This window comes from Oncorhynchus nerka, linkage group LG6, assembly GCF_034236695.1.
Source record: "Oncorhynchus nerka isolate Pitt River linkage group LG6, Oner_Uvic_2.0, whole genome shotgun sequence".
Taxonomy (NCBI): domain Eukaryota; kingdom Metazoa; phylum Chordata; class Actinopteri; order Salmoniformes; family Salmonidae; genus Oncorhynchus; species Oncorhynchus nerka.
In genome coordinates this window covers 13291496-13316605 of record NC_088401.1, presented here as the reverse complement: position 1 = coordinate 13316605, position 25110 = coordinate 13291496, and the positions used below count along the sequence as shown (strand labels likewise).

The 25110-nt window shown below is 46.5% G+C and overlaps 1 protein-coding gene across 1 annotated transcript in view; it reads right to left on the bottom strand.

Moving 5' to 3' along the window:
• Positions 1 to 25110, bottom strand: part of LOC115117765 (semaphorin-5A-like) — a 251760-nt gene that overhangs the window by 17582 nt on the left and 209068 nt on the right. Inside the window, exons 11-14 of the mRNA XM_065019047.1 lie at positions 21485 to 21692; positions 14948 to 15065; positions 2427 to 2608; positions 1955 to 2098 (exon numbers count right to left, since the gene is read on the bottom strand). Of these exons, the coding sequence (XP_064875119.1) occupies positions 1955 to 2098; positions 2427 to 2608; positions 14948 to 15065; positions 21485 to 21692 (652 nt within the window). The remainder of the gene's footprint in view (positions 1 to 1954; positions 2099 to 2426; positions 2609 to 14947; positions 15066 to 21484; positions 21693 to 25110) is intronic.

Here is a 25110-nt window from a genome sequence, read left to right as displayed (position 1 = left end):
TCTCTTTCTCACCCCCTCTCTCCTTTCTCTCTCTCCTTCTCACCTCCCTCTCTCCTTTCTCTCTCTCCTTCTCACCTCCCTCTCTCCTTTCTCTCTCTCCTTCTCACCCCCTATCTCCTTTCTCTCTCTCCTTCTCACCTCCCTCTCTCCTTTCTCTCTCTCCTTCTCACCTCCCTCTCTCCTTTCTCTCTCTCCTTCTCACCCCCTATCTCCTTTCTCTCTCTCCTTCTCACCTCCCTCTCTCCTTTCTCTCTCTCCTTCTCACCTCCCTCTCTCCTTTCTCTCTCTCCTTCTCACCTCCCTCTCTCCTTTCTCTCTCTCCTTCTCACCTCCCTCTCTCCTTTCTCTCTCTCCTTCTCACCCCCCTCTCTCCTTTCTCTCTCTCCTTCTCACCTCCCTCTCTCCTTTCTCTCTCTCCTTCTCACCTCCCTCTCTCCTTTCTCTCTCTCCTTCTCACCTTTCTCTCTCTCTCCTTCTCACCTCCCTCTCTCCTTTCTCTCTCTCCTTCTCACCTCCCTCTCTCCTTCTCACCTCCCTCTCTCCTTTCTCTCTCTCCTTCTCACCCCCTATCTCCTTTCTCTCTATCCTTCTCACCTCCCTCTCTCCTTTCTCTCTCTCATTTTCACATCCCTCTCTCCTTTCTCTCTCTCTTTCTCACCTCCCTCTCTCCTTTCTCTCTCTCCTTCTCACCTCCCTCTCTCCTTTCTCTCTCTCCTTCTCACCTCCCTCTCTCCTTTCTCTCTCTCCTTTTCACATCCCTCTCTCCTTTCTCTCTCTCTTTCTCACCTCCCTCTCTCCTTTCTCTCTCTCCTTCTCACCTCCCTCTCTCCTTTCTCTCTCTCCTTCTCACCCCCTCTCTCCTTTCTCTCTCTCCTTCTCACCTCCCTCTCTCCTTTCTCTCTCTCCTTCTCACCTCCCTCTCTCCTTTCTCTCTCTCCTTCTCACCTCCCTCTCTCCTTTCTCTCTCTCCTTCTCACCTCGCTCTCTCCTTTCTCTCTCTCCTTCTCACCTCCCTCTCTCCTTTCTCTCTCCTTCTCACCTCCCTCTCTCCTTTCTCTCTCTCCTTCTCACCTCCCTCTCTCCTTTCTCTCTCTCCTTCTCACCTCCCTCTCTCCTTTCTCTCTCTCCTTCTCACCTCCCTCTCTCCTTTCTCTCTCTCCTTCTCACCCCCCTCTCTCCTTTCTCTCTCTCCTTCTCACCTCCCTCTCTCCTTTCTCTCTCTCCTTCTCACCTCCCTCTCTCCTTTCTCTGTCTCCTTCTCACCTCCCTCTCTCCTTTCTCTCTCTCCTTCTCACCTCCCTCTCTCGTTTCTCTCTCTTCTTCTCCCTTCTTCTTTCCCCTTCTTAATCTCATTTTTCCAGAGTGCATTGCAGGTTGCTTATAAACCTTCTCAACATCTTGTTGGGGGTGATTATTCCAGACCAAAGCAGCAGAGCTGGAGCTTAACAAGGAGGGCATCCTCCCTCATCTGTGTGGAGCCCAGATAGTGGCTCAAAAACATTCCTCTCTCTCTCTTAATTGACTGTCAGACTGAAGTCAGACTGAAGCCGTTATGAGGAAAAAAAGAGTCATATATGTAATGCTTCACATCACAATGTGTGACTGGCTAATGAATGAAGGACTCAAGACTTCTGTTACACTCACAACAGCAGGGGGATTGTTTCTGGATAATTGGTGTGGATTTATGGCTGTCTGTATGTGTAGCTGTGTGTGTATGTGTGTACGTGGCTGTGTGTGTGTGCGTAGCTGTGTGGGTATGTGTGTACGTGGCTGTGTGTGTGTGCGTAGCTTGTTGTGTATGTGTGTACGTGGCTGTGTGTGTGTGTGTGTGTGTGTGTGTGTATGTGTGTGTGTAGCTGTGTGTGTATGTGTGTACATGGCTGTGTGTGCGTAGCTGTGTGTGTGTGTGTAGCTTGTTTATACATATGTATGAATGCACGAGTGTGTCTCGTACCTTTCCTCTCTGTTCTGCCCCACACACACTCGTCCTCCGTGGCGCGGGGTGGGGTTGCTGCAGGACCTCTGCCGGACCTGGAAGCCAATGCCACAGCTGGTGCTACACGGGATCCACAGAGTCCAGGGGCTCCACACACCGTTCCTATGGAGACACCACAGAACACAAGGTTACACACCGTTCCTATGGAGACACCACAGAACACAAGGTTATACACCGTTCCTATGGAGACACCACAGAACACAAGGTTACACATCGTTCCTATGGAGACACCACAGAACACAAGGTTACACACAAAGTGAGAGGTGTAGATGAAGATAGAACGCTTGCTATTCAGTAAATGTTTCTGCTTATCCAATAAAACATCCACTGCATTTAATGTATTATCCCTAAACATAAACTGAAAGCTTTCAAAATACTGACTGTGTGAGCAGAGGGCAGATGGAATCAGACAGACAGACAGACTATATACCTGGAGCAGTTGACAACCTCCACGCTGAGTCCGTGACAGGACTGACCCCCACACTGGGGTTTGGGATTATCACAAGGCCTGGTTCTACACAGACAGGAATCAGCACTGCCCCCATCAGTATGGCTACAGGCCCCCCAGCCTGTCCATGGCCCAAACCCTCCATCCAACGTCAAGTTACGCACCTGGGGAGATTACAGGGAGGAGGGAGAAAATACTTCAAACTAGGGTGGAGGTCAACAGAAAAGAAAGAAGGACATAGGGACAGAGTGAACGAGAGAGATGTAAATCTAATGCACCATGGGTAATACACAGGGAAGGAGTTGGAATAGGAGGAGAAGGTTGGGGAGAGATGTAAATCTAATGCACCATGGGTAATACACAGGGAAGGAGTTGGAATAGGAGGAGAAGATTGGGGAGAGATGTAAATCTAATGCACCATGGGTAATACACAGGGAAGGAGTTGGAATAGGAGGAGAAGGTTGAGGAGAGATGTAAATCGAATGCACCATGGGTAATACACAGGGAAGGAGTTGGAATAGGAGGAGAAGGTTGAGGAGAGATGTAAATCTAATGCACCATGGGTAATACACAGGGAAGGAGTTGGAATAGGAGGAGAAGGTTGGGGAGAGATGTAAATCTAATGCACCATGGGTAATACACAGGGAAGGAGTTGGAATAGGAGGAGAAGGTTGGGGAGAGATGTAAATCTAATGCACCATGGGTAATACACAGGGAAGGAGTTGGAATAGGAGGAGAAGGTTGGGGAGGATGGCGGGAAGAGTTAGGGAGAGACATAAATATGCATAATCAGGAAAGATGACTAAAACTGGTATTCATGTATATTAACAAGGGTGATAGTGTAATCATTAGAGATATAGAGAGATTTATTTATTTAAACTTTATTTAACCAGGTAGGCAAGTTGAGAACAAGTTCTCATTTACAACTGCAACCTGGCCAAGATAAAGCAAAGGAGTTCAACACATACAACAACACAGAGTTACACATGGAGTAAAACAAACATACAGTCAATAATACAGTAGAAAAATAAGTCTATATACAATGTCAGCAAATGAGGTGAGATAAGGGAGGTAAAGGCAAAAAAGGCCATGGTGGCAAAGTAAATACAATACAGCAAGTATAACACTGGAATGGTTGATTTGCAGTGGAAGAATGTGCAAAGTAGAGATAGAAATAATGGGGTGCAAAGGAGCTAAATAAATAAATAAATAACTACAGTAGAGAAAGAGGTAGTTGTTTGGGCTAAATTATATATGTGCTATGTACAGGTGCAGTAATATGTGAGCTGCTCTGACAGCTTGTGCTTAAAGCTAGTGAGGGAGATAAGTGTTTCCAGTTTCATAGATTTTTGTAGTTCATTCCAGTCATTGGCAGCAGAGAACTGGAAGGAGAGGCGGCCAAAGGAGGAATTGGTTTTGGGGGTGACCGGAGAGATATATCTGCTGGAGCGCGTGCTACAGGTGGGTGCTGCTATGGTGACCAGCGAGCTGAGATAAGGGGGGACTTTACTAAGCAGGGTCTTGTAGATGACCTGGAGCCAGTAGATTTGGCGACGAGTATGAAGCGAGGGCCAGCCAACGAAAGCGTACAGGTCGCAATGGTGGGTAGTATATGGGGCTTTGATGACAAAACGGATGGCACTGTGATAGACTGCATCCTATTTATTGAGTAGGGTATTGGAGGCTATTTTGTAAATGACATCGCCGAAGTCGAGGATCGGTAGGATGGTCAGTTTTACAAGGGTATGTTTTGCAGCATGAGTGAAGGATGCTTTGTTGGAGATGTTTGATGTGAGTCTGGAAGGAGAGTTTACAGTCTAACCAGACACCTAGGTATTTGTAGTTGTCCACATATTATAAGTCAGAACCGTCCAGAGTAGTGATGTTGGAAGGGCGGGCAGGTGCAGGCAGCGATCGGTTGAAGAGCATGCATTTAGTTTTACTTGTATAAAAGAGCAATTGGAGGCCACGGAAGGAGAGTTGTATGGCATTGAAGCTCGTCTGGAGGGTTGTTAACACAGTGTCCAAAGAAGGGCCAGAAGTATACAGAATGGTGTCGTCTGCGTAGAGGTGGATCAGAGACTCACCAGCAGCAAGAGCGACATCATTGATGTATACAGAGAAGAGAGTCGGTCCAATAATTGAACCCTGTGGCACCTCAATAGAGACTGCCAGAGGCCCTGACAACAGGCCCTCCGATTTGACACATTGAACTCTATCAGAGAAGTAGTTGGTGAACCAGGAGGGGCAATCATTTGAGAAACCAAGGCTGTCGAGTCTGCCGATGAGGATGTGGTGATTGACAGAGTCGAAAGTCTTGGCCAGGTCAATGAATTTTGGATAGGATTTTGGATTGAGCTGTGAATGGGGGGCATTGTGTTTAGCTCTCCCATAAGGTATACGTTTGATGGCAGTACTGTTGTTTTTGTTCCTGGAATCACTGTGTAAATAAACACCCTGAAGACAGAAGAACTGCTGTGGCTACGACATCTTTTTATTTTGACAGAGGTTAGGTTTTCCAGTACAGCCTTCTGGCCTACTCTACGTGATAGAGGTTAGGTTTTCCAGTACAGCCTTCTGGCCTACTCTACGTGATAGAGGTTAGGTTTTCCAGTATAGCCTTCTGGCCTACTCTACGTGATAGAGGTTAGGTTTTCCAGTATAGCCTTCTGGCCTACTCTACGTGATAGAGGTTAGGTTTTCCAGTATAGCCTTCTGGCCTACTCTACGTGACAATGAATACGGCTGCACAGTATTGTTTCTTTTCGATGGCGGTTAAGAGATATCGTTTAGGACCTTGAGCATGGCTGAGGTGCAACCATGACCAGTTCTGAAACCAGATTGCATAGCGGAGAAGGTATGTTGGAATTCGAAATGGTCGGTAATCTGTTTGTTGACTTGGCTTTCGAAGACCTTAGAAAGGCAGGGTAGGATAGATATAGGTCTGTAGCAGTGTGGGTCAAGAGTGTCCCCCCCTTTGAAGAGGGGGATGACCGCAGCTGCTTTCCAATCTTTGGGAATCTTTGGGAAGAGAGGTTGAACAGGCTAGTAATAGGGGTGGCAACAATTTCGGCAGATAATTTTAGAAAGAAAGGGTCCAGATTGTCTAGCCCGGCTGATTTGTAGGGGTCCAGATTTTGCAGCTCTTTCAGAACATCAGCTGACTGGATTTGGGAGAAGGAGAAATGGGGAAGGCTTGGGTGAGTTGCTGTGGGGGGTGCAGTACTGTTGACCGGGGTATGGGTATCCAGGTGGAAAGCATGGCCAGCCGTAGAAAAATGCTTATTGAAATTCTCAATTATAGTGGATTTATCGGTGGTGACAGTGTTTCCTATCTTCAGTGCAGTGGGCAGCTGGGAGGAGGTGTTCTTATTCTCCATGGACTTTACAGTGACCCGGAACTTTTTTGAGTTTGTGTTGCAGGAAGCAAATTTCTGCTTGAAAAAGCTAGCCTTGGCTGTTTTAACTGCCTGTGTATATTGGTTTCTAGCTTCCCTGAAAAGTTGCACATCACGGGGGCTGTTCAATGCTAATGCAGAACACCATAGGATGTTTTTGTGTTGGTTAAGGGCAGTCAGGTCTGGAGATAACCAAGGGCTATATCTGTTCCTGGTTCTAAATTTCTTGAAAGGGGCATGCTTATTTAACATGGTGAGGAAGGCATTTTAAAAAAAATAACCAGGCATCCTCTACTGACGGGATGAGATCAATATCCTTCCAGGATACCCCGGCCAGGTCAATTAGAAAGGCCTGCTCGCTGAAGTGTTTCAGGGAGCATTTGTCAGTGATGAGTGGAGGTCGTTTGACCGCTGACCCATTACGGATGCAGGCAATGAGGCAGTGATCGCTGAAATCTTGGTTGAAAACAGCAGAGGTGTATTTAGAGGGCAAGTTGGTTAGGATGATATCTATGAGGGTGCCCGTGTTTACGGCTTTGGGGAGGTTCATTGATCATTTGTGTGAGATTGAGGGCTTAGATTGTAGGATGGCTGGGGTGTTAAGCATGTTCCAGTTTAGGTCGCCTTGCAGCACGAGCTCTGAAGATAGATGGGGGGGCAATCATTTCACATATGGTGTCCAGAGCACAGCTGGGGGCAGAGGGTGGTCTATAGCAGGCGGCAACGGTGAGAGACTTGTTTTTAGAGATGTGGATTTTAAAAGTAGAAGTTCAAATTGTTTGGGTACAGACCTGGATAGTAGGACAGAACTCTGCAGGCTATCTTTGGAGTAGATTGCAACACCGCCCCCTTTGCCCGTTCTATCTTGTCTGAAAATGTTGTAGTTAGGGATGAACATTTCAGAATTTTTGGTGGTCTTCCTATGCCAGGATTCAGACACGGCTAGAACATCCGGGTTGGCAGAGTGAGCTAATGCAGTGAATAAAGCAAACTTAGGGAGGAGGCTTCTAATGTTAACATGCATGAAACCAAGGCTTTTACAGTTACAGAAGTCATTAAAAGAGAGCGCCTGGGGAGTAGGAGTGGAGCTAGGCACTGCAGGGCCTGGATTCACCTCTACATCACCAGAGGAACACAGGAAGAGTAGGATAAGGGTACGGCTAAAAGCTATGAGAACTGGTCGTCTAGAACGTCTGGAACAGAGAGTAAAAGGAGGTTTCTCGGGTAAAATATATATAAAATAGCTTCAAGGTGTAATGTACAGACAAAGGTATGGTAGGATGTGAATACAGTGGAGGTAAACCTAGGTATTGAGTGATGATGAGAGAGATATTGTCTCTAGAAACATCATTGAAACCATGTGATGTCATCGCATGTGTGGGTGGTGGAACTGCAAGGTTGGATAAGCTATCGTGAGCAGGGCTAGAGGCTCTACAGTGAAATAAGCCAATAAACACTAACCAGAACAGCAATGGACAAGGCATATTGACATTAAGGAGAGGCATGTTTAGTCGAGTGATCATAAGGGTCCAGTGAGTAGTGAGGTTGGTTGGGGTCACGGCGATTCAGACAGCTAGCCGGGCCATCGGTAGCAAGCTAGCAGAGAATGGAGGTCTGTTTTTAGCCACCTCGTGCATTTCCGTTTGTAGATTAGTGGGGTTCCGTGTGGTAGAGGGGATCAATCCAATTGGAAAAATAAATATAGTTATAGTGACCCAAGAAAAATTGTCCGATAGACCTATTCAGATAGCAGCCGATAAGACAGCTAACGATTAGCGGGCCGCAGATGGCCGTTCAGGTAACGTCGCGACGGAGTGGACAGTTGGATAACTCCCTCGGGCAGATAACGTCGGTAGTCCAGTCCTGAAGGCCCGGTGGGGCTCCGCGTCCGTAGTAAAACGGGTCCGGATAGGTGATTGTAGCCCAGGAGTGGCTGATGGAACTCTTCAGCTGGCTAGCTCCGGAATAATTGATGTTTGCTCCTGGATTGACGTAAACCATTAGTCACACGGATAGCAGCTAGCGAGCTGCGAGATCCAGGTGTAAATGTCCAGAGATTGCGGTTGAAATCCAGGGGATATGTAGAGCAAAATAGGTCCGGAATGTTCTGGTCTGAGTCGCGTTGTACAAAACTGGCGATAGATTTTCGAGCTAAAGTATAGCTGATGACCACAAACCGTGGTTAGCAGAATACTAACGTTAGCCAGTAAACTGGCTAGCTTCTGGTTAGCTACTGGTTAGCTTCTGGCTAGCTTCTGGTTAGCTTCTGGTTAGCCTCTGGTTAGCCTCTGGTTAGCTTCTATAGTGGATTTCAGATTTGAGGTAAGTAATACTTTTTTTTTTAATTGGTGAGGCGGGTTGCAGGAGAATGTTTTGAAGTTGAGTTTTTGTAAAAGAAAATATATAAAAGATATGCGAAGAAGGGTTTAATTATATATATATACTGACTGCTATGCCATCTTGGGATACATATAGAGAGATAGAGAGATAGAGAGATTTGGAGATATGGAGATATAGAGATATGAAGATATGGAGATATGAAAATATAGAGATATAGAGATATGGAGAAATATATATAGATATATAGAGATATGGAGATATGGAAATATAGAGATATAGAGATATGGAGAAATATATATAGATATATAGAGATATGGAGATATGGAAATATAGAGATATAGAGATATGGAGAAATATATATAGATATATAGAGATATGGAGATATGGAAATATAGAGATATAGAGATATGGAGAAATATATATAGATATATAGAGATATGGAGATATGGAAATATAGAGATATAGAGATATGGAGAAATATATATAGATATATAGAGATATGGAGATATAGAGATATAGAGAAATATATATAGATATATAGAGATATGGAGATATGGAGATATAGAGATATGGAGAAATATATATAGATATATAGAGATATGGAGATATGGAAATATAGAGATATAGAGATATGGAGATATAGAGATATAGAGATATAGAGATATTGAGAAATATATATAGATATATAGAGATATAGAGATATAGAGATATAGAGATATAGAGAAATATATATAGAGATATAGAGATATAGAGATATAGAAATATGGAGATATAGAGATATAGAGATATAGAGAAATATATATAGATATATAGAGATAGAGATATAGAGATATAGAGATATAGAGATATAGAGATATAGAGAAATATATATAGATATATAGAGATATAGAGATATAGAGATATAGAGATATAGAGAAATATATATAGATATATAGAGATATGGAGATATGGAGATATAGAGATATAGAGATATGGAGATATGGAGATATAGAGATATAGAGATATGGAGATATAGAGATATAGAAATATAGAGAAATATATATAGATATATAGAGATATGGAGATATGGAGATATAGAGATATAGATATATAGAGATATGGAGATATGGAGATATAGAGATATGGAGATATAGAAATTTGGCGAAATGGAGATATAGAGATATAGAGATATGGAAACTCTGAGATGTTGTAACAATACAGAGGCGGATGCAAGATGCAAGCAACGATGGTTTAATGAATACAGGTTACAGCAGCAACAGGACAGACAGACTGTACTCAGACGGAATCCGACCCAGGGACTAGGGCGCATCCTCCTATGTGAGCGTGCTGAGAAACCCAGGGGAGAGTGTCCGGATGGGTAGGAAGGAGCACAGCAGATAATCCACACAAGGGTGGCGAGAGATGAGTACGGACACACGACACAACCTCAGGGAAGTAACAACGATCTGACAACAAGAAACACTGGTTACAGAACATATAAAGGGAAGATAAGTGATTCCAGCTGGCGCAGACAATCAGGCCGAGATTGGGAACCACGCCCACACAAACACGGGAGAGAGAGATAGAGAGAGAGAGAAAAGGAGGCAGTGGATTCATGAACCGTGACAATACCCCCCCCCCTAGGAACGCCTCTTGGCGTTCCCAGGCGAATTTACCTGTCGATTGAAATCATCGATAAGGGAGTGATCCAGAATGTCCCTAGCAGGTACCCAACTTCTCTCCTCCGGGCCGTAACCCTCCCAGTCCACCAGGTACTGGAATCCGCGTCCCCTCCTTCTAGAGTCCAAAATACGATTGACAGAAAAGGTGGGTTCCCCATCAACAAGTCGTGGCAGCGGGGGAACCGGGACCGGTGGGTTAATGCGTGCCTGAAACACAGGTTTTATTTTAGACACATGAAAGGTAGGATGAATTCTCCTATACGCCGGAGGAAGCTGGAGCCGGACCGCCACCGGACTAATGATCCTGGTGACTTTGAACGGGCCGATAAATTTGGGGGCAAGCTTGTTCGAAACGGATCGGAGTGGAATGTTCTTAGTAGAAAGCCACACTCTTTGGCCAACGACGTATACCGGAGGCTTCGACCGGTGGCGATCGGCCTTAGTCTTGGTGCGCGCCCCCACCCGGAGAAGAGTCTCACGGGCTCTGCTCCATGCGTGACGGCACCTCTGGATAAAAGCGTGAGCGGAGGGAACAGACACCTCGGACTCCGTACTGGGAAAGATAGGTGGCTGGTAACCTAAACTACACTCAAACGGAGAGAGACCCGTGGCTGCCACTGGCAACGAATTGTGAGCGTACTCAACCATAGAGAGTTGTTGACTCCAGGAAGAGGGATTCTTAGAAACCAAACATCGCAACACTCTCTCCAAATCTTGGTTGGCCCTCTCCGCTTGACCGTTGCTCTGGGGATGAAACCCTGAAGACAGGCTGACACTCGCTCCCAGTAACCTACAAAACTCTTGCCAAAACTTGGACACAAATTGGGGCCCCCTGTCAGAAACTACGTCCATCGGCAGACCATGTAAGCGAAAGACGTGATCCACGACAGTTACCGCTGTCTCCTTGGCAGATGGTAATTTAGGCAAGGGAATAAAATGAGCCGCCTTCGAGAACCGGTCCACCACGGTCAGAACAACCGTCTTGCCCTGGGAGGGCGGGAGGGCGGTAACAAAATCTAGCGCGATGTGGGACCAGGGTCTCGAAGGGACCGACAGCGGTTGGAGTAACCCATCTGGGGGTCGATTAGAAGTCTTCCCAGTGGCACAAACCGAGCAAGCCAAGACAAAACTGTGAATGTCACGAGCCATCAGTGGCCACCAAAAGCGTTGCTTAACCAAAAAGCTAGTGCGACTGACTCCTGGATGACACGCTACGTTGGAGCAATGCCCCCACCGAATAACATCAGACCGACACCCCTCAGGCACAAACAACCGATTAGGCGGGCAACCGGGCGGAGGCGTTACCCCTTCTAAGGCCGTTTTGACCCTCGATTCAACCTCCCATGTGAGTGTGGAGACCACTAGGGTCCCGGGTAGGATGCACTCGGGAGTGGATGGGCGTTCGGAATGGTCAAAAATGCGAGAAAGGGAATCGGGTTTGACATTCTTGGAACCCGGGCGATACGAGAGAGAGAAGTCAAAACGTCCGAAAAAGAGTGCCCACCGCGCCTGCCTGGAGTTGAGTCGCTTGGCGGTTCTGATATATTCCAAATTTTTGTGATCGGTCCAAACTATAAAAGGTACCCCCGAACCCTCTAACCAATGGCGCCACTCCTCCAGTGCTAACTTCACTGCCAACAACTCTCTGTTGCCAATGTCGTAGTTGCGTTCCGCAGGTGATAACCGATGGGAAAGGAACGCGCAAGGGTGCATCTTGTCGTCAGAAGAGGAACGTTGGGAAAGTACCGCACCTACCCCCACCTCTACCACGAACTGACGCGAGGGATCGGGGGTACCTTTTATAGTTTGGACCGATCACAAAAATTTGGAATATATCAGAACCGCCAAGCGACTCAACTCCAGGCAGGCGCGGTGGGCACTCTTTTTCGGACGTTTTGACTTCTCTCTCTCGTATCGCCCGGGTTCCAAGAATGTCAAACCCGATTCCCTTTCTCGCATTTTTGACCATTCCGAACGCCCATCCACTCCCGAGTGCATCCTACCCGGGACCCTAGTGGTCTCCACACTCACATGGGAGGTTGAATCGAGGGTCAAAATGGCCTTAGAAGGGGTAACGCCTCCGCCCGGTTGCCCGCCTAATCGGTTGTTTGTGCCGGAGGGGTGTCGGTCCGATGTTATTCGGTGGGGGCATTGCTCCAACGTAGCGTGTCATCCAGGAGTCAGTCGCACTAGCTTTTTGGTTAAGCAACGCTTTTGGTGGCCACTGATGGCTCGTGACATTCACAGTTTTGTCTTGGCTTGCTCGGTTTGTGCCACTGGGAAGACTTCTAATCGACCCCCAGATGGGTTACTCCAACCGCTGTCGGTCCCTTCGAGACCCTGGTCCCACATCGCGCTAGATTTTGTTACCGCCCTCCCGCCCTCCCAGGGCAAGACGGTTGTTCTGACCGTGGTGGACCGGTTCTCGAAGGCGGCTCATTTTATTCTTACCGGGAGGAGAGTAGATGATGAGGTCTTCTCTGTGGTGACACCACCCGATAGTAGCCTCATTCTTACTACCGGGCCTAATCTTTTACCGGGCAGGAGTGGATAAAGTGGCCCGCTCTACCACAGTAGAGACAGAGTCCTTGGGATCTCCGCCTCTCCCTCTCTTCCCGGGAGAGGCGAGCTCTCTCCAGCTGCATGGGTTCGTGAGCGGAGGTTGAACTGGCCGTGTTCCCGCCGCTGGCATGCCAGCCCTCCGTGTCGTTATACGGTCTGTTAGGGCATGCTCGGCGGCCAACACGACTCAGACGAGCGTCGACCCTCAAGGCTAGTTCCACTAGTCCATTTAAACTCCTGGGAAGGTCCAGAACATAAATCTCCTTCTGGATCCGGTCCTCCAGCCCATGCAGGAACATGTCCCACTGCGCCTCCTCGTTCCACTGACACTCTGCGGCCAGAGTGCGGAATTGGATGGAGTATTCCGATACTGAACGGTCTCCTTGGCGAAGGTCAGCGAGTAGTCTGGCCGCCTCCTTACCCGCCACGGCCCGATCGAAGACCCTTCTCATCTCCTCGGAGAGTGTCTGGAAAGAGGTGCAGCATGGGTCCTGGTTCGCCCACACCGCCGTTCCCCAAAGAGCCGCTTTGCCTGATAGCAGTGTGAGTACGAATGCTACCTTAGACTGTTCACGGTTGAAGGTCTGTGGCTGCAACGAGAAATGCATGGAACATCTCGTAAGAAAAGCTCTGCAATAGTCAGGATCACCTGAATAACCCTCTGGTGTCGGTAGCCGTGGCTCTAGCTGGGAATCCGGCTCTGGCGGGGCGGGTTGAACTGCCGGTGTAGGTGGCGCAGCGAGACCCCTCAGATGTTGTAATTGTTGGGTCAGCTGGGATACCTGCGTCGCAATGGCTTGTACTTCTCGACCTGTGCTGGAGATGTTCTCCTCTTGTTGATCCATTCTCGTGATAATACGGGAAATGAATTCGGTCAGACTCGTTGAACTCGCTGCATCCATGGTCTGGTCAGATCGTTCTGTAACAATACAGAGGCGGATGCAAGATGCAAGCAACGATGGTTTAATGAATACAGGTTACAGCAGCAACAGGACAGACAGACTGTACTCAGACGGAATCCGACCCAGGGACTAGGGCGCATCCTCCTATGTGAGCGTGCTGAGAAACCCAGGGGAGAGTGTCCGGATGGGTAGGAAGGAGCACAGCAGATAATCCACACAAGGGCGGCGAGAGATGAGTACGGACACACGACACAACCTCAGGGAAGTAACAACGATCTGACAACAAGAAACACTGGTTACAGAACATATAAAGGGAAGATAAGTGATTCCAGCTGGCACAGACAATCAGGCCGAGATTGGAAACCACGCCCACACAAACACGGGAGAGAGAGAGAGAGAGAGAGAGAGAGAGAGAAAAGGAGGCAGTGGATTCATGAACCGTGACAGATGTATCCAAAGGAGGCAATATATGAATTACATTTTTTAAAATTTTAATTATAAAGGGACCTAACACATAGTTCAGCTTAGTAAAAATACAAGGGAAATTAATGATGAGAGGGAAAATAAGTATTCACATTCACATACATATTTACTCATATACATGCAGGTGAGCATGTCCATTTGTATAAAACATAAAACGGTGCATTGTTTTGATTCCAATGTGTTAGCCATATGGGCTAACTATGGAAACCAATGGTGTGTGAATCAACACCACAGGTGATATGAGCCACATAACCGTATCATCTTTGTGTGAAGAGCATTTGAACAACAAGAAAAGAAAGGCTTGATATGTCACTGCTTTGGTGGGAACTGAAATAAAATATGGCCTTCTATTATCGGTCATTGAACCCACTCAACAGTCTAAATGGGAAGACCTTACTATGAGAGAAGCACATTCTAATGAATGGAGAGAGAAGATGCAGAGAGAGAGAGAACAGAGAGGGAAAGAACAGAGAGGAAGAGAGAAAGAGAGGAAGGAAGCAGGGCCAGAGAACAAGCAATGACATCTGTAATAGTGTCTGTGTTTACACAGTCTTTTAGCTGACTATGATGTCATCAGACGGAGACAGCCAGTGCTGTCAGTAGACCAGTAGAGTGTACCACTTAGGCCTGACGATGAACTTCAAAGAGACTGTATGAGTAATGGTTTGGTGTGTTTGTGCATGTTCGTGAGTGTGTGTGTGTGTGAGTGTTTGCCAACAGATACTGTTGAACATGGAACCACATACAAGACCAGGGCAGCACTCAATACTGCCCATGGTCACTGCCTCAGAATGGATATCTGTCAGGCACATGACAATGACCCTTTCATTTAGCGGTGTCGCAGTGAAATCAATCCCCCCAATTGGGAGGTGGAAGAATGAATGGGCGGACTGCTGAGAATGAGGTAATGATCACGAAGACAGTGGAGATTGATTGAGTAATCACCCCTATTCATTTCAACATGAATTGCTGGGGAGAAAATGCATTTCCCAGAGGGTGACTGTGTGTGTGTGTGTGTGTGTGTGTGTGTGTGTGTGTGTGTGTGTGTGTGTGTGTGTGTGTTTGTGTGTGTGTGTGTGTGTGTGTGTGTGTGTGTGTGTGTGTGTGTGTGTGTGTGTGTGTGTGTGTGTGTGGCATAGTGCATTCTGCGTACTCACAGGGCATTTAGTGATGCTCTGTTCCCATTGGCTCATGCTGACACTCTCCTCCAGGGTGGTACACTTCCTTAACACCAGGTCCCAGCCACAGTAAGGGTCCCTCGCCCCAACACACCCCCTGACAGAGTGGAGAGAGAATAGTGATTGATTGATTAATATATTAAATAATGAGAGAAAAGGAGACAGAAGGAGAGAGGAGGAGACAGAAGTAGAGAGGAGAGAGAAAGAGACAGAAGTAGAGAGAAGGAGACAGAAGGAGACAGAAGGGGGGAGGAGGAGACAGAGGGAGAGAGGAGAGAGGAGGAGAGAGGAGACAGAAGGAGAGAGGAGGAGAGAGGAGAGAGACAGAGGAGAGAGGAGGAGAGAGGAGGAGACAGAATGAGACAGAAGGAGAGAGAAGGAGAGTGGAGGAGACAGAAGGAGAGAGAAGGAGCCAGAAGGAGGGAGGAGACAGAAGGAGAGAGGAGAGAGGAGGAGACAGAAGGAGAGAGAAGAAGACAGAAGGAGACAGAAGGAGAGAGAAAGAGACAGAGGAGGAAACAGAAGGAGAGAGAAGGCAAAAGGAGGAGAGGAGGACAGAAGGAGGAGAGAAGGAGCTAGAAGGAGAGAGAAAGAGAGAGGAGAGAGAAGGAGACAGAAGGAGAGAACTTAAGGAAAGCTTTGACTATGTACAGACTCAGTGAGTATAGCCTTGCTATTGAGAAAGGCTGTCGTAGGCAGACATGGCTCTCAAGAGAAGACAGGCTATGTGCTCACTGCCCACAATATGATGTGGGTCACGTTCTGACCATAGTTCTGTTATTTTATTATTTGTTTTAGTATGGTCAGGGCGTGAGTTGGGGTGGGCAGTCTATGTTTGTTTTGCTATGTTGGTTTTTGTGTTCGGCCTAGTATGGTTCTCAATCAGAGGCAGGTGTCGTTAGTTGCCTGGGTTTCACTTTTGGTTTGTGTGGGTGGTTGTTTGTTTCCGTGTGAGTGTTTGGGCCACACGGTACTGTTTCGGTTTTCGTTTTGTTCTCATCGTTTATTGTTTTATATTTCAGTGTTCAGTTCGTTTTGAATAAATCATCATGAACACTTACCACGCTGCTCTTTGGTCTGATCCTTCTTCCACCTCTGAATGCCGTTACAATGTGGAAACTGAGCTGCACTTCCTAACCTCCTGGCCAATGTATGACCTTATTAGAGACACATATTTCCCTCAGATTACACAGATCCACAAAGAATTAAAAAACAAACCCAATTTCGATAAACTCCCATATCTACTGGGTGAAATACCACAGTGTGCCATCACAGCAGCAAGATTTGTGACCTGTTGCCACAAGAAAAGGGCAACCAGTGAAGAACAAACAACATTGTAAATACAACCCATATTTATGCTTATTTATTTTCCCTTGTGTACTTTAACCATTTGTACATTGTTACAACACTGTATATGTACATAATATGACATTTGTAATGGCTTTATTGTTTTGAAACGTCTGTATGTGTAATGTTTACTGTTCATTTTTATTGTTTATTTCACTTTTGTATATTGTCTACCTCACTTGCTTTGGCAATGTTAACACATGTTACCCATGCCAATAAAGCCCCCTTGAATTGAATTGAGAGGAGAGAATGAGACAAAAGGAGAGAGGAGACAGAAGGAGAAAGGGGAGAGGAGGAGAGAGCAGGAGACAGAAGGAGACAGGAGGAGACAGGAGGAGAGAGAAGAAGAGAGAAAGAGAAAAAAAGAGAGGAGGACAGAAGGAGAGAGAAAGACAGAGGAGGAGAGAGAAGGAGATAGAAGGCAAGAGGAGGAGACAGAAGGAGACAGGAGGAGACAGGAGGAGAGAGAAGAAGAGAGAAAGAGAAAAAAAAGAGAGGAGAGGAGAGAGGAGGAAACAGAAGGAGAGAGAAGGAGAGAAAAGGAGAGAGAGAAAGACAGAGGAGGAGAGAGAAGGAGATAGAAGGCAAGAGGAGGAGACAGAAGGAGACAGGAGGAGACAGGAGGAGAGAGAAGAAGAGAGAAAGAGAAAAAAAGAGAGGAGGACAGAAGGAGAGAGAAGGAGATAGAAGGATAGAGAATGAGACAGAAGAAGAGAGAAGGAGAGAGGAGGAGTCAGAAGGAGAGAGGAGGAGAGAGGAGAGAGAAGGAGACAGGAGGATAGAGAATGAGACAGAAGAAGAGAGAAGGAGAGAGGAGGAGTCAGAAGGAGAGAGGAGGAGAGAGGAGAGAGAAGGAGACAGAAGGATAGAGAATGAGACAGAAGAAGAGAGAAGAAGAGAGAAGGAGAGAGAAGGAGAGAGGAGGAGGAAGAAAGAGAGAGAAGGACAGAAGGAAAGAGGAGGAGACAGAAGGAGAGAGAAGTAGAGAGGAGGAGAGAGAAGGAAAGAGGAGGAGGCAGATGGAGAGAGGAGGTGAGAGAAGGAGAAAGGACGTGAGAGGAGGAGAGAGGAAAGATATAGTATAATGTGACATCATCAATTGTGAAAAGCTTGTTCAAGAGTCATGTTCTGATCTGGAAACTTTATAGGCAAATGATTCAGATTTCTCTCTATGTTGGGCCATGTACAGTCAAAATACCTGAAGCATGTATTTGAGTGTCTACATATTTTCTGCTTAAAAACAAACTATTTTCACAATACAGATTTGTCATGGGACCAGACAAATAGCAGCTTTTTCAGGTCTGTGTATGGGAGGATTCAAGCACCATCAATTACCTGATGTCTCTTTCTGTAATGCCAAAAAGAGAGCAGTGTCACAACACACACAACACAGACTGATCTCTGAGACACAACTCAGACTGATCTCTGATCCACAACACAACACAGACTGATCTCTTATACACAACACAACACAGACTGATCTCTTATACACAACACAGACTGATCTCTGAGACACAACACAGACTGATCTCTTATACACAACACAGACTGTTCTCTGATACACAACACAGACTGATCTCTGATACACAACACAGACTGATCTCTGATACACAACACAGACTGATCTCTAATACACAACACAGACTGATCCCTGATACACAACACAACACAGACTGATCTCTGATACACAACACAGACTGATCTCTGATACACAACACAGACTGATCTCTAATACACAACACAGACTGATCCCTGATACACAACACAACACAGACTGATCTCTGATACACAACACAGACCGATCTCTAAGACACAACACAGACTGATCTCTGATACACAACACAGACTGATCTCTAAGACACAACACAGACTGATCCCTGATACACAACACAGACTGATCTCTGAGACACAACACAGACTGATCTCTGAGACACAACACAGACTGTTCTCTGATACACAACACAGACTGATCTCTAAGACACAACACAGACTGATCTCTGAGACACAACCCAACACAGACTGTTCTCTGATACACAACACAACACAGACTGATCTCTAAGACACAACACAGACTGATATCTGACACACAACAAAGACTATACTCTAAGACACAACACAACACAGACTGATCCCTAATACACAACACAGACTGATCTCTGACACACAACACAGACTGATATCAGATACACAACACAGACTGATCTCTGAGACACAACACAGACTGATCCCTGATACACAACACAACACAGACTGATCTCTGAGACACAACACAGACTGATCCCTGATACACAACACAACACAGACTGATCCCTAATACACAACACAGACTGATCTCTGACACACAACACAGACTGATATCAGATACACAACACAGACTGATCTCTGAGACACAACACAGACTGATCCCTGATACACAACACAACACAGACTGATCTCTGAGACACAACACAGACTGATATCAGATACACAACACAGACTGATCCCTGATACACAACACAGACTGATCTCTGAAACACAACTCAGACTGATCTCTGAAACACAACTCAGACTGATATCTGATACACAACACAGACTGATCTCTAATACACAACACAGACTGATCTCTGATCTCTGAGACACAACACAGACTGATCCCTGATACACAACACAACACAGACTGATCTCTGAGACACAACACAGACTGATATCAGATACACAACACAGACTGATCCCTGATACACAACACAGACTGATCTCTGAAACACAACTCAGACTGATCTCTGATACACAACACAACACAGACTGATCTCTGATACACAACACATAATGATCTCTGATACACAACACAACACAGACTGATCTCTGAAACACAACTCAGACTGATATCTGATACACAACACAGACTGATCTCTAATACACAACTCAGACTGATCTCTGAGATAGACAGATAGTAACAGCTGGTAATAGCCTAAGAGGCTCCCAGCGCATGTGGGACATAATGGTGATATATTATGTACTGTCGCACACACACACACACACACACACACACACACACACACACACACACACACACACACACACACACACACACACACACACACACACACACACACACACACACACACACACACACAGATTGGTGAAAACACACACACACAAACACAGAACGTATGTCAGAAGTAAAAAAATATACAATGTATGATGATCTCTTTCAGCCCCAGGTGTTATCATGATTCTCCTACAGCCCCAGGTGTTATCATGTATCTCCTACAGCCCCAGGTGTTATCATGATTCTCCTACAGCCCCAGGTGTTATCATGTATCTCCTACAGCCTCAGGTGTTATTCTCCTCAGGTGTTATCATGATTCTCCTACAGCCCCAGGTGTTATCATGTATCTCCTACAGCCCCTGGTGTTATCATGATTCTCCTACAGCCCCAGGTGTTATCATGTATCTCCTATAGCCCCAGGTGTTATCATGTAGCTCCTACAGCCCCAGGTGTTATCATGTATCTCCTACAGCCCCAGGTGTTATCATGTAGCTCCTACCGCCCCAGGTGTTATCATGTATCTCCTACATTCCCAGGTGTTATCATGTATCTCCTACAGCCCCAGGTGTTATCATGTATCTCCTACAGCCCCAGGTGTTATCATGTAGCTCCTACCGCCCCAGGTGTTATCATGTATCTCCTACATGTATCTCCTACAGCCCCAGGTGTTATCATGTATCTCCTACAGCCCCAGGTGTTATCATGTATCTCCTACAGCCCCAGGTGTTATCATGTATCTCCTACAGCCCCAGGTGTTATCATGTATCTCCTACAGCCCCTGGTGTTATCATGTATCTCCTACAGCCCCAGGTGTTATCATGTATCTCATACAGCCCCTGGTGTTATCATGTATCTCCTACAGCCCCAGGTGTTATCATGTATCTCCTACAGCCCCAGGTGTTATCATGTATCTCCTACAGCCCCAGGTGTTATCATGTATCTCCTACAGCCCCAGGTGTTATCATGTATCTCCTACAGCCCCAGGTGTTATCATGTATCTCCTACAGCCCCTGGTGTTATCATGTATCTCCTACAGCCCCAGGTGTTATCATGTATCTCCTACAGCCCCTGGTGTTATCATGTATCTCCTACAGCCCCTGGTGTTATCATGTATCTCCTACAGCCCCTGGTGTTATCGTGTATCTCCTACAGCCCCAGGTGTTATCATGTATCTCCTACAGCCCCAGGTGTTATCATGTATCTCCTACAGCCCCAGGTGTTATCATGTATCTCCTACAGCCCCTGGTGTTATCATGTATCTCCTACAGCCCCAGGTGTTATCATGTATCTCCTACAGCCCCTGGTGTTATCATGTATCTCCTACAGCCCCTGGTGTTATCATGTATCTCCTACAGCCCCTGGTGTTATCGTGTATCTCCTACAGCCCCAGGTGTTATCATGTATCTCCTACAGCCCCAGGTGTTATCATGTATCTCCTACAGCCCCAGGTGTTATCATGTATCTCCTACAGCCCCAGGTGTTATCATGTATCTCCTACAGCCCCACGTGTTATCATGTATCTCCATTTATCTAAACCCCGAGAATAACTTATTTCTCTGTGAGATTAAATCTGTACGTCTCTTCATCTATATTAATGAAATGATGAACTATTGTTTTTCCAACTCTCTTCATTGGAGTTGATAGTCTCCATGCTCCAGTGACTCTGTCTCTGTAAAGCATTGCAGTACGTCCCAAATGACAACCTATTCCATATAGTGTGCACTTTTTTTTGACCAGAGCCCTATCAATAAGTAGTGAACAAAACAGGTAATAGGGTCCCATTTAGGATGCAAGCCTTATCTCTGTGAGTCATGCATGGGTCTACTGTTATCCTTGGCAGTGTGCTCCATATCCAGGTCTGTGCTCTGAACGATCTGCTTTCCCTCGGTCAGATATTCAATACGTCTCACTAACACACTCCCACTACAACAGCCACAGCAGCTGAGGGGACAAGAAGGTACAAGTATATTACATTGGCATCATGCCAGGTCCACTATATAATTGAAGTAATTTGCTTGTAACAACTCTGTAACTACCTGTAGTTGAGTAGGAGTAGTGTATGTGTGTTGGTGTGCGGTTGGGTCTTGCCTGAGACCTGAAGCTGACATGGTTTTGCGTCGCCTGTCTGTGTGTGTACTCACTCTCTGGTCTTGTGAAAGTCGCATCTCATCAGTGGTATCTTGATGACTTGGTCCCTGACGCCGACATACAGTTCACTGCTGCTGTGCAGGATCAGGAGGCTTCTGATTGGCTGTTTCCTCCTGGGCGGAAACAACTCAATCTCATCCAATAGACAGCTGCCCATGGTCTGGTTCAGAGGAGACAGGACCTTACGGATGGTGCCATAGTCTGGATGGAGAGGAGAGAGTGAGAAAATGTCATCATCAGAGAGGAAAAGGAAGAGGAGGTTGAGATGAAGCAGGTAAGGGCCTCCCGGGTGGCGCAGTGGTTAAGTGCGCTGTACTGCAGCGCCAGCTGTACCACCAGAGACCCTGGGTTCCCGCCCAGGCACTCATCGCGCACCAGTGACTCCTGTGGCGGGCCGGGCGCAGTGCACGCTAACCAAGGTTGCCAGGTGCACTGTGTTTCCTCCGACACATTGGTGCGGCTGACTTCCGGGTTGGATGCGCGCTGGGTTAAGAAGCAGTGCGGCTTGGTTGGGTTGTATATCAGAGGACGCATGGCTTTCAACCTTTGTCTCTCCCGAGCCCGTACGGGAGTTGTAGCGATGAGACTAGATAGTAGCTACTAAACAATTGGATACCACGAAATTGGGGAGAAAAAGGGGTAAAAATTCAACAAAAAAGAGATGAAGCAGGTAAACAAAAAAAAGAGAGATATTATGGATCAAAATGGAATAAATAAAGTATTGTTCTTCTTCAAAGGGAGTGAATGAGGGAGAGGGAGAGTCACAATTGACTCCATCTTTGCCAAAGTTACAACATCCCCAATGAACTACTTCCTGCATCTTACTCTAAGTATCTAAACTGGAGTGTTTTTTGACATGGTAAATTCTGCCGTCATAGGAAGTCTTGATTTACTGATGATCTCAGCAATCCCAAATCAAATCAAAGTTTATTTGTCACATGCGCTGAATACAACAGGTGTAGACAGGAAGTCCAGGATCCAGTTGCAGAGGGAGGTGTTTAGTCCCAGGGTCCTTACCTTAACGATGAGATTTGAGGGTAAAATGGTGTTGAACGCTGAGCTGTAGTCAATGAACAGCATTCTCACATAAGTGTTACTTTTGTCCAGGTGGGAAAGGCAGTGTGGAGAGCAATAGAGATTGCATCATCTGTGGATCTGTTGGTGCGGTATGTAAACTGGAGTGGGTCTAGGGTTTCTGGGATAATGGTGTTGATGTGAGCCATTACCAACCTTTCAAAGCACTTCATGGCTACGGACGTGAGTGCTACGGGTCTGTAGTCATTTAGGCAGGTTACCTTAGTGTTCTTGGGCACAGGGACTATGGTGTTCTGCTTGAAACATGTTGGTATTACAGACTTAATCAGGGACATGATGAAAATGTCAGTGAAGACACCTATCAGTTGGTCAGCACATGCCCGGAGCACACGTCCTGGTAATCCATCTGGTATTCCGTCTGGCCCCGCAGCCTTGTGTATGTTGACCTGTTTAACGTTCTTACTCACATTGGTTATGGAGAGCGTGATCACACAGTAATCCGAACAACTGATGGTCTCATGCATGCTTCAGTGTTGCTTGCCTCGACGCGAGCAAAGAAGTTATTAACTCATCTGGTACTCTCTTGTCACTGGGCAGCTCGCGGCTGTGCTTCCCTTTGTAGTGTGTAATAGTTTGCAAGCCCTGCCACATAAGATGAGTGTCGGAGCTGGTGTAGTATGATTCAATCTTAGCCCTGTATTGACGCTTTGCCTGTTTGATGGTTCGTTGCAGGGCATAACAGGATTTCTTGTAAGATTCTGGGTTAGAGTCTGTGACTGACTCTAAGTGACTGAAGTGGTGTACACCTCAATGCCATCGGAAGAATCCCGGAACATGTTCGAGTCTGTGATAGCAAAACAGTCCTGTAGTTTAGCATCAGCTTCATCAGACCACTTTTTTTTATAGCCCGAGTCACTGGTGCTTCCTGTTTTAATTTTTGCTTGTAAGCAGGAATCAGGAGGATAGAGTTGTGGTCGGATTTACCAAATGGAGGGCGTGGGAGAGCTTTGTACGCGTCTCTATGTGTGGAGTACAGGTGATCCCCCTCTTGTTGCACATTTAACATGATGGAAATTTGGTAGAACTGATTTAAGTTTCCCTGCATTAAAGTCTCCGGCCACTAGGAGTGCCGCCTCTGGGTGAGCGGTTTCCTGTTTGCTTATTTCCATATACAGTTGACTGAGTGAGGTCTTAGTGCCAGCATCTGTCTGTGGTGGTAAATAAACAGCCACTAAAGTATAATTGAAAACTCTCTAGGCAAGTAGTGTGGCCTGCAATTTCCAATACTGTAACGGAGACTATCTGTGTCCCGCAGTGTCTCTCTTCAAACTCCATGTATTCCAGATCAGGATAGGAAAATCCCATGTGAATGCCAGTATAGGAAAATCCCATGTGAATGCCAGTATAGGAAAATCCCATTGTGATTGCATAAAATACATAATTTGGAGGCAACTCGAGAAAACATCATCAATTATAGATGTATTTCCTGTGGGGAAATATCTAAAAATGGAACAGTAAGAATTCCTATTCCCAAAACACACAGCTTCAAGATGGTAAAATACAAAGGTAGAGGCCTGCCTGTAGTAGAGTTTTTCACAGATGCAGCAATGGGTCCTTTATAGATCTGGAGGGAAACCAATAACCGAGATACTCAGACATTAATAAGACGGCCTCCCGAGTGGCGCTGTGCATCGCAGTGCCTTAGACTGTGCCACTAGAGATCCTAACTCCTAGCTGTGCCACTAGAGATCCTGGTTCAAATTCAGGCTCTGTCGGAGCTGGCCGTGACCAGGACACCAATGGGGCGGTGAGCAATTGGCCAATCGTCATCTGGGTTAGGGGAGGGTTTGGCCAGAAGGGATGTTTACATTTACATTTACATTTAAGTCATTTAGCAGACGCTCTTATCCAGAGCGACTTACAAATTGGTGCATTCACCTTATGACATCCAGTGGAACAGTAGTGCATCTAAATCTTTTAAGGGGGGTGAGAGGGATTACCTTATCCTATCCTAGGTATTCCTTAAAGAGGTGGGGTTTCAGGTGTCTCCGGAAGGTGGTGATTGACTCCGCTGTCCTGGCGTCGTGAGGGAGTTTGTTCCACCATTGGGGGGCCAGAGCAGCGAACAGTTTTGACTGGGCTGAGCGGGAACTGTACTTCCTCAGTGGTAGGGAGGCGAGCAGGCCAGAGGTGGATGAACGCAGTGCCCTTGTTTGGGTGTAGGGCCTGATCAGAGCCTGGAGGTACTGAGGTACCGTTCCCCTCACAGCTCCGTAGGCAAGCACCATGGTCTTGTAGCGGTGTTCTTGTCCTATCGCGCACTAGCGACTCCTGTGGCGGGCTGGGGGCAGTAAACGCTGACATGGTCGCCAGGTGTACGGTGTTTCGTCCGACACATTGGTGCGGCTGGCGTCCTTGTTAAGCGGGTATTGTGTCAAGAAGCAGTGTGGCTTTGCTGGGATGTGTTTTGGAAAATGCACAGCTCTTGACCTTCGGCCTCTCCTGAATCTGTGCGGGAGTTGCAGCGATGGGAAAAGACTGTAACTACAAATTGGATACTATGAAATTGGGGGAAAAAGGGGTG